The sequence below is a fragment of the Acinonyx jubatus genome, chromosome A3 (genome assembly GCF_027475565.1).
Source record: "Acinonyx jubatus isolate Ajub_Pintada_27869175 chromosome A3, VMU_Ajub_asm_v1.0, whole genome shotgun sequence".
NCBI classification, from domain to species: domain Eukaryota; kingdom Metazoa; phylum Chordata; class Mammalia; order Carnivora; family Felidae; genus Acinonyx; species Acinonyx jubatus.
Window position 1 is genome coordinate 51,422,094 of NC_069388.1, and position 16,697 is coordinate 51,438,790.

The 16,697-nt window shown below is 41.3% G+C and overlaps 1 protein-coding gene across 1 annotated transcript in view; it reads right to left on the reverse strand.

Annotated features, from left to right (window-relative positions):
* Positions 1-414: 414 nt before the first annotated feature.
* LOC106977307 (sulfotransferase 1C1-like) overlaps positions 415-16,697 on the reverse strand; it is a 42,366-nt gene continuing 26,083 nt past the window's right edge. Inside the window, exons 4-8 of the mRNA XM_015074791.3 lie at positions 7,599-7,696; positions 4,613-4,739; positions 3,573-3,667; positions 2,192-2,372; positions 415-1,957 (exon numbers count right to left, since the gene is read on the reverse strand). Of these exons, the coding sequence (XP_014930277.1) occupies positions 1,908-1,957; positions 2,192-2,372; positions 3,573-3,667; positions 4,613-4,739; positions 7,599-7,696 (551 nt within the window). The 3' untranslated portion in view covers positions 415-1,907. The remainder of the gene's footprint in view (positions 1,958-2,191; positions 2,373-3,572; positions 3,668-4,612; positions 4,740-7,598; positions 7,697-16,697) is intronic.

Consider the following 16,697-nt stretch of genomic DNA (forward strand, 5'->3'; position numbering starts at 1 on the left):
TGTGTGTGTGTAAATATGTAATATGTGATTAGAAGGATATTATATTGCCCTGGATACGTGGATAGTCACCTTCTCCATCATCATGATTTTATAGAGCTGGGACTAAAGACTTAAAATTGAATGAAGCCTGGGACACCTGAGTGGCTCAGTCAGTTAAGCCTCAGACTCTTGATTTCAGATGTGATTCATGAGATAGAGCCCCACTTTGGGCTCTGCTGACAGCATGGAGCCTGCTTCGGATTCTATCTCTCCCTCTCTCTCTGCCCTCCCTGCCCCCCTCTCAAAATAACTAACCAAACTAACTAACTAAAATTGAATGAAGCCATTACTTCTTGTTAATACTCCAAGTATTGTTTTAAAGCATATATCAGAACGTTGTGAGAGAGAAATCCATGAATACTCTGCAACTGAAACTGATGGAGAATACAAGAATGGAATTTATTTTTATAATAAAAGTAAAAAGAATCTTACAATTCATAAAAGAATAGCTGCACATTTTCCCAATTTGTGAACTCCAGACGCATTACAGATATTCCCTTTATTTTCCCAGGTCATACTGTGTACAGAAAGGGAGTTTTAGCAGTCTGCTGTCTATATTTTTAGATAGCTCTTAGAATGTGAGCTGGGAATGTGGTGTGGGTGTTCACTGATAAAAAATGTATTTACTATTCAATCATGCTGGTTCACTTCACCATGTATTTCCTCAGAGCAGCTTGGCACTGCACAAATACTGTACTGGATTATTTGCCATGTGGTTAATGATTTTCATGCTTAGAAAGTATGACGATGAAAGAATGCAAATGGGGCTTCTTTTGTTCCTGCACAGAGTTGATAATATTCTGTATATTATGATTTAGTGGCATAGGAATGCAGTACTCCCACAAACTGTACCTTCCTGACATCCTTTTAAAATAATACATTGATATTCACACTACTTGTGTAAATGATGCTAGACACTTTCTTGAGACAGGTTTTAATGAAAAAAAGAGGCAGAACATAATTACATGTGTAGCTGAATAATTTATCAATATTGACCATTTTGCTTAGAGCCTCTTTTTAAGAAGCATGAAAGATGATCCTTCCAGAGATGTGATACTCAAGATTTTCTTAAAGTGCATGTGGTGCTGGTATCTTATTTTCTTTGAGGGAGGGGGGCTAACTTGAAGATTTTTCCTCCATTTCTCTCTAAAAAGCGCATCTGAAATATATATTGTTTTCTGCCTGTCTGCCTTGTGTTGGTCTCAAAAGTGAACTGCATCTGTTTCTGTTTCTTGTGCTGCTTATCACCCATTCCTTTCTGGCCTTTCTTCATGTCCAGCTTGAGACCTCCTGAGTCAGGCACAGTTCACTGGCTTCCCTTCTTTTTACCTTCTGTACCTCATAACCTAATACTTCCAAGAGCTGGGCCATCCTCTGTGTCTCATTGTTGATGGTTAAGGATAAAACCTGGTTCCCTTTTCACATTCTCCATAGTGTTCACCTTCTCCTTCTCTGCTTCTCACTCACTTTATCTTATGTTGAAGTTCTACTCTTCTCTATTTCTCTCTTTTAATGAATTTTGCATCCAGGAAGCCAGGCTATTGTGAGATAGTGATTGGGTTATATCACGGGTTTGCAGATAAGCACACCATCATGTGGTGGGTGTCTATGTGAATGATCATATAATTTAATTTTAAATTTCTACCCAAGATTTGGTTGCATTTGGATGAAGCATATCACAGTGGCATAGAATTTCTGAGAGTGTAGGAAAGCTCAGGATTAAAGTTTAAGTATTCTTGATTATGAGGCTCAAGTGTCTAAAATCTAGGAAGGAGGTCCTTGACTGATGGGCTCCCCTGTTGCCCTCAGATCTCTGTGCGGAAGGTCAGGGTGCTCCCTGCCATCTTCTTCTGGTAGTCCTTGTCAAATTATTCATTCTGGGTCACAGTGAAATGGCTCTTCCAGTCCCCAGGCATCCCTGAAATGGAGCAAAGTCTCAGTGATTACCACACAAGAGTACAGGATGGAGTGAGCACACACCCTTGGAACCAGGATAAGAGTGGGGAAAAAAAAGGAAGTTTGCCTCTGAAAAATTATGTAGTGTCACTGACAAGAATGTATAATGGGGCAAGAAACATTACTGGAAAATCTAAGCAGAGCATGGGGACCACAGAGTCCAATCTGGCATCTGAGAATATGAATCTTAATGTACCTTTCCTCATAAAAGGGGAGATAGAGTGGTCCAGGAAGCTGATAGGCAAAGTGGTGTAGTTGGCCATTGGGTTGTGCTTCATTACATCAAAGGAGGTGTAATAGATGATTTTATTCAGAATTTCCTCTGGTATTTCTTTCTCCAAGAACTTCAAAATCTTCTGAATTTCCCGCTTTGGGTCCTGTATGTAGAATAGTTATACAAAGCAAATAATTTGAGTTTTCCATTAAGGATGACATTCTGTGTGGACAAACAGTGTTTGGGGAGAAATGAGTTAAGGGATCAGTTCAAATATATTCAATAAACATCCCTCAAGTGACGACTATGTGCAAAGGTGCTGCCAAGACACAAAAATGAGAGCTGTTCCTGCCCTCAGGAGGCTCATGCTGCAATAGGGAGATGAATATAGACATAACTAACTTTAAGAACTGGCCCAGAAAACATGCTGTACACACACACACACACACACACACAGAGAGAGAGAGAGAGAGAGATTGAGAGAGAGAGATTGAGAGAGAGAGAGAGATCCATGAGATTTGTTGAAAGCAGCAATTATGTTTCCTGGTAGAGATAAGGAAAAGTTGTATAAAGGAGAAAAAATGTTGCAGGTGAGTCATGGTATGACCAAATTTAGTATTTGAGCTATAAAAGATGACAAAAAGTCTGTGAATTTAATAGAAGGTCAGTAAAGGGATGAATACAAAGGAATCTCAAGTTGATACAGAAATGTGAGTTCTTGTGCACTGGTTCTTTGATCAAAGAGTTGCAGAAAAGGAGCTATAGCTTTTGATTAGATTTCTCACCATTGGCACAAGAAGAAGTTTAATTCTAGGACACTAACCTTGGGGTCCTGAGAGTGATTTTGTCATGCCTCTCATACACAATGATTTGAAATGGAAAAATCCGTCCTCTGTCCCAATATGTGAGACCAATCCTGCCAATGATTAAACTTCAGTTTGTGATGTGGGCCTGGGGTGTGGAAGAGGGAGAAGGAAACTGTCCCTGCACGTTCACTGAACACAACTAGGCACTTTGCATATGTGATCTTATAAATCCTTATAATAATTTCATGAGATACAAAATGAGATGATACCCACTTTGTAGGTGAAGACATGGTTCATGAGTGTCAGAATTAATTCAACTATAAAGACATGTGATATTTCCTGAGGAGGAAGGATCTTCCAGAAACTTTGGACTGAAGCAAAGAAAATTGAGAAGAGCAGAAAAGTAGTTAGAACTTTCAAGGGTAAAACTGAGTCAAGAAGAGTGTCATGGAGAGAAAGGACTTGCACTGAAGGCTCTCCTGTGGGCAAGCCCACAAACAGGACCACGACTGTGGTTTGCTGCCCTGGAGAATATGGTAGACTGCACTGCCCCTCACCTCCTTCATGTCCTCATAGAAGATGTAGAGAATACGGTGCTGGTCTTTTGCATCCCACCATCCCTTCACATGGTCATACCAGGAGCCCCATAGCACTGGAGGGAACAAGAGAGAAGTGTGGTGGGGGGGCATCAATATCAACTTGAAACTTATACAATGAGCATGGATGTCTCAAATAAAAGGGAAAAAGGCAAAGAAGACAAAGACTCTGGACAGAATTCTTATTTGCAGAAGATAGTTTTTTTAATATTTAGGGAGATGATAAGAAGTATTCTGTATTCCTTGGTTTTATATTTCTTCTCTGGAACTTAATAGCACATTAGATACTGTGTAGTTGCCAGGAGTCATAATCTTTCTTTCTTTTGCATCACTACATGATGCCTAGATTAGTGTTACACAATAAACATTGTATCCTAGTAGGCTGATTTTCATTCTGGAAAATCTATAATTACCAGATATTTGGGCACCTTTACTCTCTGTAGTGGTGAATGAGAGGAAGAGAGGTGCACTGGGTGTCTTCTGTTGGCCCTGCCAAATCCACTCTGCACCCTCCTCCACCCTGTGAGGTTGACTTCTAGGGATTGTGTCTGTGCCTCCTTTGTGCTCAGACTTCCACCTGGGCTTTGCCAGGAAAAGGTACTCAGAGGCTTTTGGGGGTAAAGGAGAGTAGGGAAGGTATGTTTATTTCCCTGATGCTCTTCCTGTTGGGTCACTGTTGTGGTCTGTTTCCCTTAATGAAGGCTTCAGCTCCTGTTAAGGGGCCCTGTCCTTTTTCCAGGGGGCAATGGCTCCCTGCTTGTACTCACCCAAGAACACTGTATTATCACCTGTTTGTTTCTTTAAACTCTGCCCGTAGCTTTCTAAATAGTCTCTTGGTTAAATTCTCCCCAAATGATCCAGTTTGAATGTGCCATCACACCCTCCCATGACCTTGATGACTACAATCATTCACTGAAAACCCATCCTTTCTGAAGTCAGTAGTGAACAAGGAAAACATGAATGAATAAGGACACATGCACCCACAATTTCCTTTCACTTACCTTTACCAGCTTTGAATGCCTCAACAAACTCCTCCCATGTACCAGGGTTAGGTAGTAGTGCAGCCATTCTTGAGAAATGGTAGTAGGACACCACAGTGTCTTTTGCATTTCTAGCCACATAGATAATCTGAAATCAGCCAGCAAGTGATTGAGACAGAGAGAAAACAAAACACAGAAATATTATTGCTCAATGCAGAGGACCTTAGTATTAGAAGAATCTTAGACTATCCCATTTGAGTATCTGAACGTGTGTGCCTTTTCTGTGATCGGGATGACCACATTTTCCGGTTTGTCCAGAGTTCCAACATATATCTGTGGTTTCAGATAATGATTAGGAGCATCCCTCCTTTTCTTAAAAGTACCCTGGTTTGCCTGATAAATACTATGATCACCCTAACTATGATATTCCTGGAGGCTAAAGAGGCTCCTGTGTTTTTTTCCAGTGTGTAAGGTAGGTCCTCCTTGGCTTGCACTAAGTGAGGACTCTAGGTTATTTTATGGGGGTAGCTAATGCAGTCAGCCATTTGGTCTCATCTGCACATGATGAACTGCAGCTTTATAGATTAATGATATCACTCCTACTTTTCATTTGTGGTAAGATTGCAGGACTTTTGATGGCAGTGCTAAGTCTCCCTTTGGAACTGCTTGTGATGATTCTTTTCATTGGAAAAGCAGGGGTGTAGTCTGGCCGGGGAGATGTCACCTCTTTGCTTTGTGTCCTGTGGTTCCCTTTTTCCCACTCACTGTCCAGGCTCTAATGCCCACCTGTGCTGCTGTGTGCATTCTCAGCAGAGCCGGAGAGGAGGAGCACATTAATGGTGTCACAAGCATTTTCCCATGTCTCACTTACTGAACAGAATTTCTGTGTCCAACACAACCATTCACCCAGTGGTATTTCTCTCTCAGCCAATCTCCCCAGGCTCTTGCTTTCCCAGCTGCCTTTCCCCCACTGCTGTCTTAGAGGAGCACAGACCCAACATGTTTCTCTGCCTCTTTTCCTACTGCTTGATTTTTCTCTGATATTTGTGAAAGCATGTAGGGAACCAAAAAGTGTGACACAGCTGCACCATCTTATAATGTAAATACATTTCTTAATGCTGGTGTTGGTTACTGCCTTTTTGTAAACTTGAGTAATTGTGAAGGGGCAGTCTGTGCTAGACGGGGAACATATCCAGTGTGCTTGTGGCAGGAGTCTGATGACTGGATATGACCTAATGTCCAGGACATTTTCTGAGAGCCTGCTGACTTATCTGTGTGAATCCCTCATGGCTGCTGTAACAAATGTACTGGCTTAAACAATAAGAGATTTATTCTCTTATGGTTCTAGAGGCTAGATTTCACTGGGCTCAGGTCAAGCTGTTGGCAGGGCTGGTCCCTTTGGTGGCAGTAAGGGAGAATCCCTTCACTTGCTGTTGCTAGCCCCCAAAGGCCACTTGCATTCCTTGGCTCTTGACCCAATCCCTGGCTTCACTTTTCACAGCTCCTACTTTTTACTTTGTCTTCTTGTCTCCCTCTTCTAAGAATCCTTTTGATGATATTTAGGGCCCACCTATTAATCTAGGATAATCTTCTCATCTCAAGATCCCCAACTTAATCAAATCTGCAAATCTCATTTTACCATATAAGGTAGCATTCACAGGTTCTGTTGATTAGGACATGGATATCTTTATGGGATGGCTATTTAGCTTACCACTGCATCATAAAATGAAAATCTTGGCCTAAACTCTCTAATGTCACTTCCTGCTCAAATAATCCACAATTCTAAACAGATAAAAGGAGGTGCCATCATTGAGATTTTTACATTTTTAGAAGGCTGATTTTTATAAAAAGAAGGTGCTAGTATGATGACTAACAAAATGCTATTATTTCTTCTCACATTGAATCTATAATACCATTTGGAAATAATATTGCTTGTTGAGCATCAAGAGTCACATGAGTTATCTACCTGTGGGAATAAAGCAGGAAGTTTTCACAAATCAAAATGACCTGGGTGTAATCTCAGAGAAGCAGGTAATGAATGGGATAGCATATTGGAATGTGGAATCTTATTCAATTGTATTGTACCTTGTTTGGAGATGGGAGATGGGCAAGATGAAGAGCTGGTGACTCATGGAAGCCCAGAAAAAAAAAAAAAAGAGTCAAAAGCAATCACTTGCCCTGTGTATCTGAGCACCACACATAGGGGAAATTGTCTTGACTAAATAGACTTGACCCTTATGGTTTTCTTGGTAAGGGTTCAGTCTGGGTTTCTAAAGTAGCTTGCCTGCAAGGAGAAGATGTTCTGGTCTAGTTGATACAAACATTTTGATTCTGCTGGATGGCTACACTTTTCACTGCAAATTGATAAGTCCGTATTTTGCTTATATTCCATATTTCATTGACTTTAAGACTCACTGATGAAGCATATATCAAAAAGCAACACTAGCATTTTGCTTTACATTACACATTGATCCTGAATTTGGAAGGTCAAAATAAATGAAAATTTTTGAAAACGGAGGACATAGTGTTATAACAGTTCCTGGGAGCTGGCCCCACAAGATATTCTGTAAGGGTGGTCAATGTAGTATCATGGTCTTATGGTTGTTCATCTTTATTTGTATTGCTCTACCTTTCCCTTCACAAGTTTTCCCTAAATAAATCACTTTTATACCTTGGCTTTTGCTTCTTAGATGATTCAAACTAAGATAAAAGCCTTCTTCAGGAAATATGTGCTTTGTTTCACAACTTGTTGTCTTTGGATGTGGGTTCACTGGCAGCTAATCAGAATGATTTTGTATGAAAACTTCCTAGTATATACCCAGAAATAATATTTTGAAAGAAAGTTGGATCCAGGATGGAGTATGTGGGAATGTAGAGGTAAGGACACCATCTGCTGTATACCTTCATTGGTCATTTATCTTTCAACATCTTTGATTTTTTCCACTTAGACAGAGATAGTGTTTGTCCATATGAACAAAATTGGGCTTGAAGAGTTGGATTTTCCTACCTTTGAATTTTCTTTCCAGAAGGAAGGTGGCAGCAACTGAACAGGAAGGTGAGTCTTCATAGTTCTAAGAGAAGGCATTTTTTCGGCCAGATCTAGACCTGGGAAAGAAGGCCACACCATTTGCTTGAATATTTTTCATCATCAGCCCCCTGAATTCAATATTATTGTTTGTTAAATATCTAGAATGAGATTTACCAAATGGTTGTCTTTGCCTAAAATTATGGTTTTACATGTCTAAATGCTTCCCTCCTGGTGACACCTCTACCATCCATTCAGGTAGAGGAAATCACTGATGAGATACCGGAAACCACCAAGGGAGGCAACATTACTCTTTTTATTTGATGGATTGGTTGTACTTGTGTGGGAAGATGAAGATGCTTTGGGAGGTCTGAGGATGGTGATAACTATGACCCCAACAAGCACTTGGATATTTTGTCCTTTGGGGTTTTCTATTACTGCAATGGAGAGTAGAATAAAGCAGCTGGAGAAGAGCTGGTGTCCCTCTTGATGTAGGTGAATTACTGGCCAGCTCTACAACACAAGCAATTCCATTGATCTTTCTTCCAACCTTTACTTTCCAGGCCAAGAACTGCAACAGCCACTATCCAAACACCACACTGGTCTCTGTGCTAGGATGTATTTTCAGATGAAAAATTGAGCCTTACAGTAGGCAAGTAATTTCAGTAATTTCTCCAAGTTTGTAACTATGACAGCCAGGGCTGGAAATCAGTTAGGCTTTGGTGTGGAAAGCCAATGGAGTGGGGGGAGGTGGGGCTCAAGAGACTTTGTGAAAAGCACCAGAGAGGCAAGGAACAATTAGATAAATCACAACCAAATCCTCCTTGGAAACAGAATGTCCAATCCTGAGTGTTAAAATACCGAATATAGGCTGGGATTTGGCCACACACAGTACCAGTCTCAGGGAGGGGGCTTGTCATTGAGGCAGAGAGGCAGCCTTGGTTGGAGAAGCACAGCTTCTAGTGGCGAATCAGAAGGAGGAGGCACCCCCTGGAGACCTGGCAGTGATGGGAAATAAGGAAGTAAGAGAAAGAAAAATAAAGATCCTGCAGAAATGAAAGAAACAGCATGCCAATTCTTCCTCCCCACCAACCACCAATGCTGTCCATGAACAAAACTGCACAGTAGAGGGCCGAATGGACAGAAGAGGGTGCTTTCAAACTAGAAATTATGACAATAAAATGAATACAAACATAAAAAAGCAGATCTCATGAATACAAAACTGCTATAAAAAACAGAAAAGGCAAACCGAAGCCTTTAACCTGATGAAAATTCTCTCCCCAAAACCAACTACAATCCTAAACAAAATTGTGATACAATACTCCAATCTTGATTAAATATCCAAAACAAACATTTGGGAAAAGGAACAAACAACTCAGAAATATAAAAATTAGGAAATGAAATAGACAAAATTTATTTATAAAAATAAATAAAATAAAATAAAATATATAAAAAAAGAAAAGGGGATAAATGAGAAAAGATTTTATGGAACTGTGAAAAGAAAAAGCACAATAACATAAGAAGGGAAGATTAAATCATAAGGTTGACAATGAAGGATAGGTTTGAAAGGAAATTTAAAAAAGGATGTTGAAGAAAAGCAAGAAGGTAACCAAGAGATGGACAATGAGGTAAATAAACAAGTAAAAAGGGTCAGAGAGAAAGTGTCTGATCTGGAAGACAAGCCTGGCAGCTCTAACGTTGGTATAAACTGCAGTTCCTGAAAAGAAAATGAAAATGGTGGAATAGAACTAATATTTAAACTTATAATATGAACAAACTTTCTTGAAAAGAAGACTTGAATTTGTTGAGATTTTAGCTAAACTATTCCATAATATTGTCTCGTAATCCATTCTGGGTGGCCAAGCAGCCTACAGGGGCCTTGAGCATGCCAGTTCATGCCCCAGCTGCATAACAGTCGGCAGAGACTACCCAATGGCCCTGAGATCAACAGTGTCTGTTACCTCCCAAGGCCTTCCCTGGGAGCACCCCTTTAGATAAGACCCTTGTAGAGCCTACCAAAACCCTGATCCTTTTGGTTTGGATTGACTGTTCTGGACTTAGCCCAGAAGCCCCAAAGCTTTCCACTTATGGACCTTAATAAGGGCATGTGCCCCAGGTCCCATCTCTCTACCAGCATCCTGCCTTGACCCCTCATTTGGTCACTCAAGGCATGCCCTGTATTTCCTCCAGGACCAAGGAGTAGTGGACAGTGCTATTTCAATTCCTTATGGTCTTTCCTTGAACTGAGGCTCACCAGACCACCAAATGTTAATTTAACAAAGTCACAATTAGGTTCACAAGTAGGATGGACTAAATCAGCTTGCTTTTGATAATAAGAAATGCATTTTAGTTTCAATGGCTTACTGACGGGCTTTATCATGTGCATAATTCCGTGGGGGAGGAATCCACTGCCTACTGGAGTTTGGTTGCACTGCTTTGCCCTACTGCATACTGCCTTTTCAGAGAGCTGCCTCAAGTTTCCATCCCAAAAGTGCAAGTTACAAAAAAAGCAATGATAATTCTCCGAAACCTTGAGAGTATTGCTAATCAGAGCTGGTTTGAGGGGCCATGGATGTATTTCCCACTTATTAATGCCCAAGGTTACCCTCAGTGGCTGTTAGACTTTGAGCATGTTTCTCAGCTTGTAGTACAGACCCAGATGCTGACTGTTAGGGGCAACTGGCTAAGATTTTAGCAATATCCTGTTGCCCTTAGTTAACAGAAGGGAATATGTGAGTTGCACACCCGGCTCACATATAGGGCCACATAAATGTGCAGTGCCCCTAAGAGGAGAGGGACACTCCCTGTCTCTGATTGGCGGTGCTTATGGGATGTACTAGGACTCTAAGTTATAACTTGGATGATAGGGATGTCCTCACTGGGGAGGTAATGACCCCTCAAAAAGGCAAGAGTGGCTGGGTCCCACAGTCCCTCTGTCACTGCATACCTTGCTGCTGTGGCAGTTTGTCCCCTGACCCTATGAGGTATCAGGGGTACCACTCCTGGTGTATAGGGGCACAAAATCTAATAGCCAAGTACAAATGACTTGAGCACCTGGTGCCTGCATCAACTAAAACTGCCCGAGGAAATTAGCAAGCTCTGTACTAAATAGAAAACACTCATAGAGGTGCTGTGGGCACTGCTCAGTGTTGTGGTGTACCAACAGACCAAGGGACTGGTTCTATACTCTAGGGACCTGGGGCCAGCCCTAATGATTCTGCCACTGTTGGTCTGATGGAGACTAACACTAAACCCAGTGAAGTCAATTGGGACACCCTGGAGAGGGAAGCAGCAGGTATTGGCCACTGGGGATGTCTACCACAGATTTTTCCAGTGAGGATTCAGAAAGTCAAATCAGTGGTGGGTAATAGAGAATTAGAAACTGAAATTTGAAGCTTTACACACCTCAAGATTAAAAATATCTGAAAGGACTGTAGAGCAGGAGGAAGGAAAAGGGGCTGACTGGCTGTTGAGAGTGTTTAATACTGACTCTGAGCTATTATTACTCAACTCACAGACATGAGTCAACTAGTCAGTATTTACAAGAAGCCCCAAATGGATAACTTTTTAAAAGTCCAAATTCTGGACAGACACAGATGACCCAACCCCCAACCCACAAGAGACTACCCCAGGACTAATTCAACCAGAATTAAAGCAAAAACTGCAGCCACAGATTGTCTCCATGTTCTAACTGGGATTTCTAATAACAAGGGAGAATCCAAACCCAAAGGCACAAGCCCCAAAGATATAGAGGGCAAATCCCACTCTCTGCTTACTTGGATTTTCAAGGTTTGTTGTGAAGTTACCCTTTTATCATAGTTATTACTGCAAAGATTCAAAGCCAGTGGAAGATATTCAATGAGGCCCAACTCCTTTCCTGTATGATTGATATGGTCCTGTGGGTATATCACTCCTTTGAATATAGCAACCTATCCAGATGACCTGGATTTCATCTCCAATCTGAGGAAGTCCCAATTGATTATGAATCCAGAGAATTCTTCTTGCAGGGAGCCTCCACCAAATGACAGGACCAAACTTCATTTTAAGAGGACCTCCCCTAATATTCTGGAGGCCATGCTGGGAATAGACTTGACAGTTCTTCCTTCATGAGGGAGACACTCTGCCAGCTGGGGGTCCAGATCTCATATCTGGACAGTTATGGTGCAAGCTCCTCTCAAAAACTCATGTTCATTTTGAAAAAGATCCCAATCTCAATGGCCCAGATGACTTTAGGGGGTTTCAAAGCTCCCTCTGCCCCAAACAACATCACTGACCTGTGGGCCTGACAAACCCCCAGAGCATTACCCTAGAACTGAATGGCTCATGGAACTTGTCACCTCCTGGGGATAATTGCCTATTCATGACTCAGTAGTCCACAGGGACTAAGGCAGTAACCTGACATTCTTTTCTTTGTCAAACACCATAGCCCAAGTCATAGTAATCCCAGGTAATCCTTCTAAATTTCTCAAATAATCTCCTACAGCCTACAAGTCAAAGCCAATAAAACCACAAAGGGAGTACAAGGAAAGCTGGCTATGGCTTTCCAAACCAGTTGCCAGTGGTGGTGGCCTCCCTGGCTCTCTTTTTCCCTATTATAGGTTTGCATGCACTTACTTCATGACATGCCTAGTAGAATAAACCCAAATTCCTGGATTTCTCATAAAAGGTGCCAGACAGTAACCTGCCCAATTGCCTCCTCCAGGAAAAAACCTAAATACACCACATTATTGACTGAGTATACAGGACCTAAGGTCTGTCATTAGAGATATACTTGAATTGGGGTCAGTAGGTCCCCCATCTCACACTTTATAGCCCGGTCTGGTCAGTGTGAAAACTGGCTACCAGTTAATGGAGATTAACTATTGACTATTATTGGAGGGGGGGGGGTGCCTGGGTGGCTCAATCAGTTAAGTATCTGACTCTTCGTTTCAGCTCATGTCATTATCTCATAGTTTGTAAGACTGAGCCCCACGTTGGGCTCTGTGCTGACTGTGTGGAGCCCGCTTGGGAATCTCTTTCTCCCTCTATCTCTGTCCCCCCGACCCCCGTTCACCTCTCCCCTTCTCTCTCAAAATTAATAAACTTAAAAAAAAAGAAATACTTAAAAAAACACAATTGACTATCAAAACTTAAATGCACAGGTTTCTATCATTAAGTTTCCCATTCCCAGTATTATAGACATGGTAGATGACATCCAAAAAGCATGCGGTCCTTACTTTGATGTCCTAGATCTAGCCAACGGTGTTTCACTTGATCCTGATAATGGAAGACTCACAACTTCAATTTGCTTTCCGTTTCAAGGGCACTTTGAACGTTTACTTGGGCGCCCATGGGTTATTTAAACATTTAAGCACCCTGCTTTTGCATATAACCAATGCAGACAAGATTTAAATTCACTCCAATTAACCCACTGTAGCCTTTGATATTATATAAGTGACATTCTTCCTTTGGAACCTTTTGAGGATGCCATCCAGGAGACTTACACTTAGTAATGTATTTATAGCAGAGAGGATGGGCCATTACCTTGCATAAGATCCAAGGACCAGCCACTTCTTTCAAGTTTCTAGACATAATGTGGCAGCTGAGGACTGTGAAGTTTCTCTCACTATAAAACATCAACTCCTTATAATTAAGCCTCCTGTTACATTATAGCAGGCAAAACACATATCAGGTGTCTTCACTTTTGGGGGGCAACACATTCTACATTTACCATTTTACTAAAACCTATTTGTGCTGTTAGATGCAATCCAGCTTCTTTCCATTTGGGAGAACCTCACCAAACTGTCTTGCATCTGGCCCAGCAAGCCATACAGCAGGTCCTGTCCTTAGTCTCTCTGGGCTCAGGCTTTTGAATTGAATCAGTGGAGATATTTGATTAGGCCTTGTGGAGTCTTGGGACTAAGCATGGCTTTATCTGACTGTCCATGGGACCTGGATCAAAGATCTGCCCCATACAGCAGCTTAGCACATGCCACTTGAGCATGAAATTTTGGCAGTCCACTGGGCCCTTTTGGGAAAAAAGGCATTCATAGCCCACCCTGATTTGCAAAAAGTCCCCATCCTTCATTGGGTTAGCAATTCAACCCAGCAAAGGTTCAGCATGGTCCTGAGACCTCATTGTTAAAGTGAAAATGGTACCTTTAAAAAAGCTCAATCTGATGTCAAGGGCCTTTCCAGATTACAGGAGGGTGTGGCTCCTCAAAGCTCAGCCTCTTGCTTACTGTTAATGAAGGCAACTGGTGGCACCCCCAATGTTGGCCCCTATAGCATTTTGAGAAGCTCCCTGGGACCAGTTGTCTGGCATGGAAAGGGAGTGAGTGTTCTTCACATATAGCAGTGCTGCCATCATACACAATGCTGCCCATCAGCAGGCTGCAGTGGTCATCCCTAGTCAAGAAGGCCGCTCCTGGCTTGGCCCAGATGGCAGGGTTGGTGGCAGTGTGCTTGGTTCCACAACAGACCACAAAGTGAGACTCCCAAGGGCATATATTTTTACTGACTCCTGAGCTCTTAGCCAGTGGGTTCTCAGTCTGGTCTGGATAATGGCAAAAGGATAATTCAATGTCTCTGGGTGTCTCCATTTGGAGAGGGACAGCCAATTCACTTATGCCAATTATAGTCACTCATGTCTGCGTACAAATGCCAACAAACACCAGAAGCACATTCTAATAACATTGCAGACTCCTTGTTCCAACATTCCAATAACATTCCAGACATAACCTCCATATAACTATTCCTCCAGAGATGCCATGCCCACCAGAAGAGCAGACCCCTATTTCAGACCACAACACTCACTGATTGGGGAAACAGGCGTGGAATCCTTTTCATCCTTGCTCTATCCAAACTGGTGGTGGTACTCTTTTACTGTGGCTACCTTGGATAATAGGGTTGTTGGTAGATCCCTCCAGCCTAACTCTATCTCAGGAGATGGGCTGGAACAAAATTAGCCAGGTATACAACTGTACTGAACGATGGCTGAGCACCAAGTGTTGCAGGCTTTATGTAGCAGGGGTCAATTCAGCAGGCACAAATTCTGACCCAGAGTTCATCTCTTCTACATTAAATGGTGCCAATGGAAGTGATGCTTAAAAGAGTCATTCCATCCTTACACCATGCCTCAAATTATATTTACCCCAGGCCAAATGGCCCTACTGTCATAACCAAATCAGACCCATCTTGGCTGGCAGGTTTGTGCTCTAACCACCCTATCATAGTTTTCATGGGGTTATCTCTGGATTGTACATCTGCCATCCACAAAATATCCCTACTGTGAGCCTATCAATGTATCCAGAATCTATATGCATTATGGATGTGGTCCCCATAAAGTTCAGTCATGGATATTGCATGCTCCTTTGCGAAGTGCACCCTAATGATCTAATGGAGCCCAATGAGGTCTGCCCATCTAGTAGTAGAGTCTACACTTGTAGTCCCACCCCGAGACAGGCCTCTAGGACATGTACTTGGTATTTAACACCAGCAGCCACTTCTACCCTTCATGGATCTTCACCTGGGAAACCACCCTCTCCTGGCCTCACCATCCCCAAGCACAGCAATGCCTCAGATGACACTGCCCCAGCCCAAGAGCTCTTGCTGCCATTAGAGTTGTGACTGCCTTACAGACAGCAATGCCACAACCCAAGGGAAAGATGAGAGACAATGTACTTCAACCTTACTTGACCTTGGGATTCCCACCTTGAGATCACCTCTGCCCCAGGAAGGAAATGACTGTGGTAACTGTCAGCACAGAGGCCTCCATTTGTAAAAATGCCTCCACTTGATGGAACCTGAAGACCTCATAGATTCTACTTTTCTGAAAGAGCTATCTGCTTCTCTGGAGAAACTTGCCTCCATCAAAACAATTGCAAAACCTCTGTTGACTGCCTGGTGGTGGTAGACATCATTTTACCTTTGTGGCAAGCCAAAGAATGTATTCTTAACCACGCTAGCCAAAATATAACACTTCTTTGCAAAACTTTCTTAACCATGCATATCATAAAAAGTTGATTATTATTGATCAACTCTGAAACATACCAAACTAAAATTATTATATTTTAAGATAAAGAAAAAAATTCTTACTCCAGGTAAAAGATGAAATGATTCATAAAGTCAAGAGAATTAAACTAGCATCAGACTTATCAAAAACAGCATACAAAGCAAGTAAACAGTAGAACATTTTCAAGAAACTTAAGGAAAGACAGTGTGAATGAAAGATATATCCAGGCAAGCTGTGCTTCAAGTATCAACACTATAGAAAACAGTTTAAAACATTCAAGAACACACACAGAATACAATATATATGTATTTTCCTGAACAATTCACTAGGGTAAGTTTGATTTAACCAAAAGGAAAACATTAGTACAAGGATTGATAGTGAGAATTTCACATTATTTAATACTAGAACTAAAACTTAAAAGGGATGAAGGGATAGGTGGAAGAACAATATGTAAACCTTATAGGCTGTAATAAAGTAGAAAGAATGCAACTTAAAATTTAGAGTAGGATTACTGGTGGTTGTATAAGTAACAGGGGGAATAAAAAATTCCTTTGAAACTGGCAGATCAGGTAGTAAAAGCTTAAGTAAGAAAAAAGAGGATTAAGTACTTATAAAAGGTGATAATAATACATAAGCAACCAATTGCTAGAAAAAACTTAGGAATTTCCTAAAGAAAAAAAAATGAAAAACTCCCACACAAAGCCATCCAAATTGGTAAGGAAGAAGTAAACCTTTAACTATTTGCAGATGACATGATACTATATATAAAAAAACCCTAAAAACTCCACCAAGAAACTATTAGAACTGATAAATAAATTCATCAGAGTCACAGGATACAAAATTAATGTACAGAAATCTATTGCATTTGTATACAATAATAACTAAGCACCAGAAAGAGGAATTGAGAAAGTGACCCCATTTATAATTGCATCAAAAATAATAATATACCTAGGAATACAGTTATCCAAGGAAGTGAAAGATCTGTACTCTGAAAACTATAAAACATTGATGACATAAATTGAAGATGACACACAAAAAATGGAAAGACATTTCATGCTCATGGATTGGAAGAACAAATATTGTTAAAA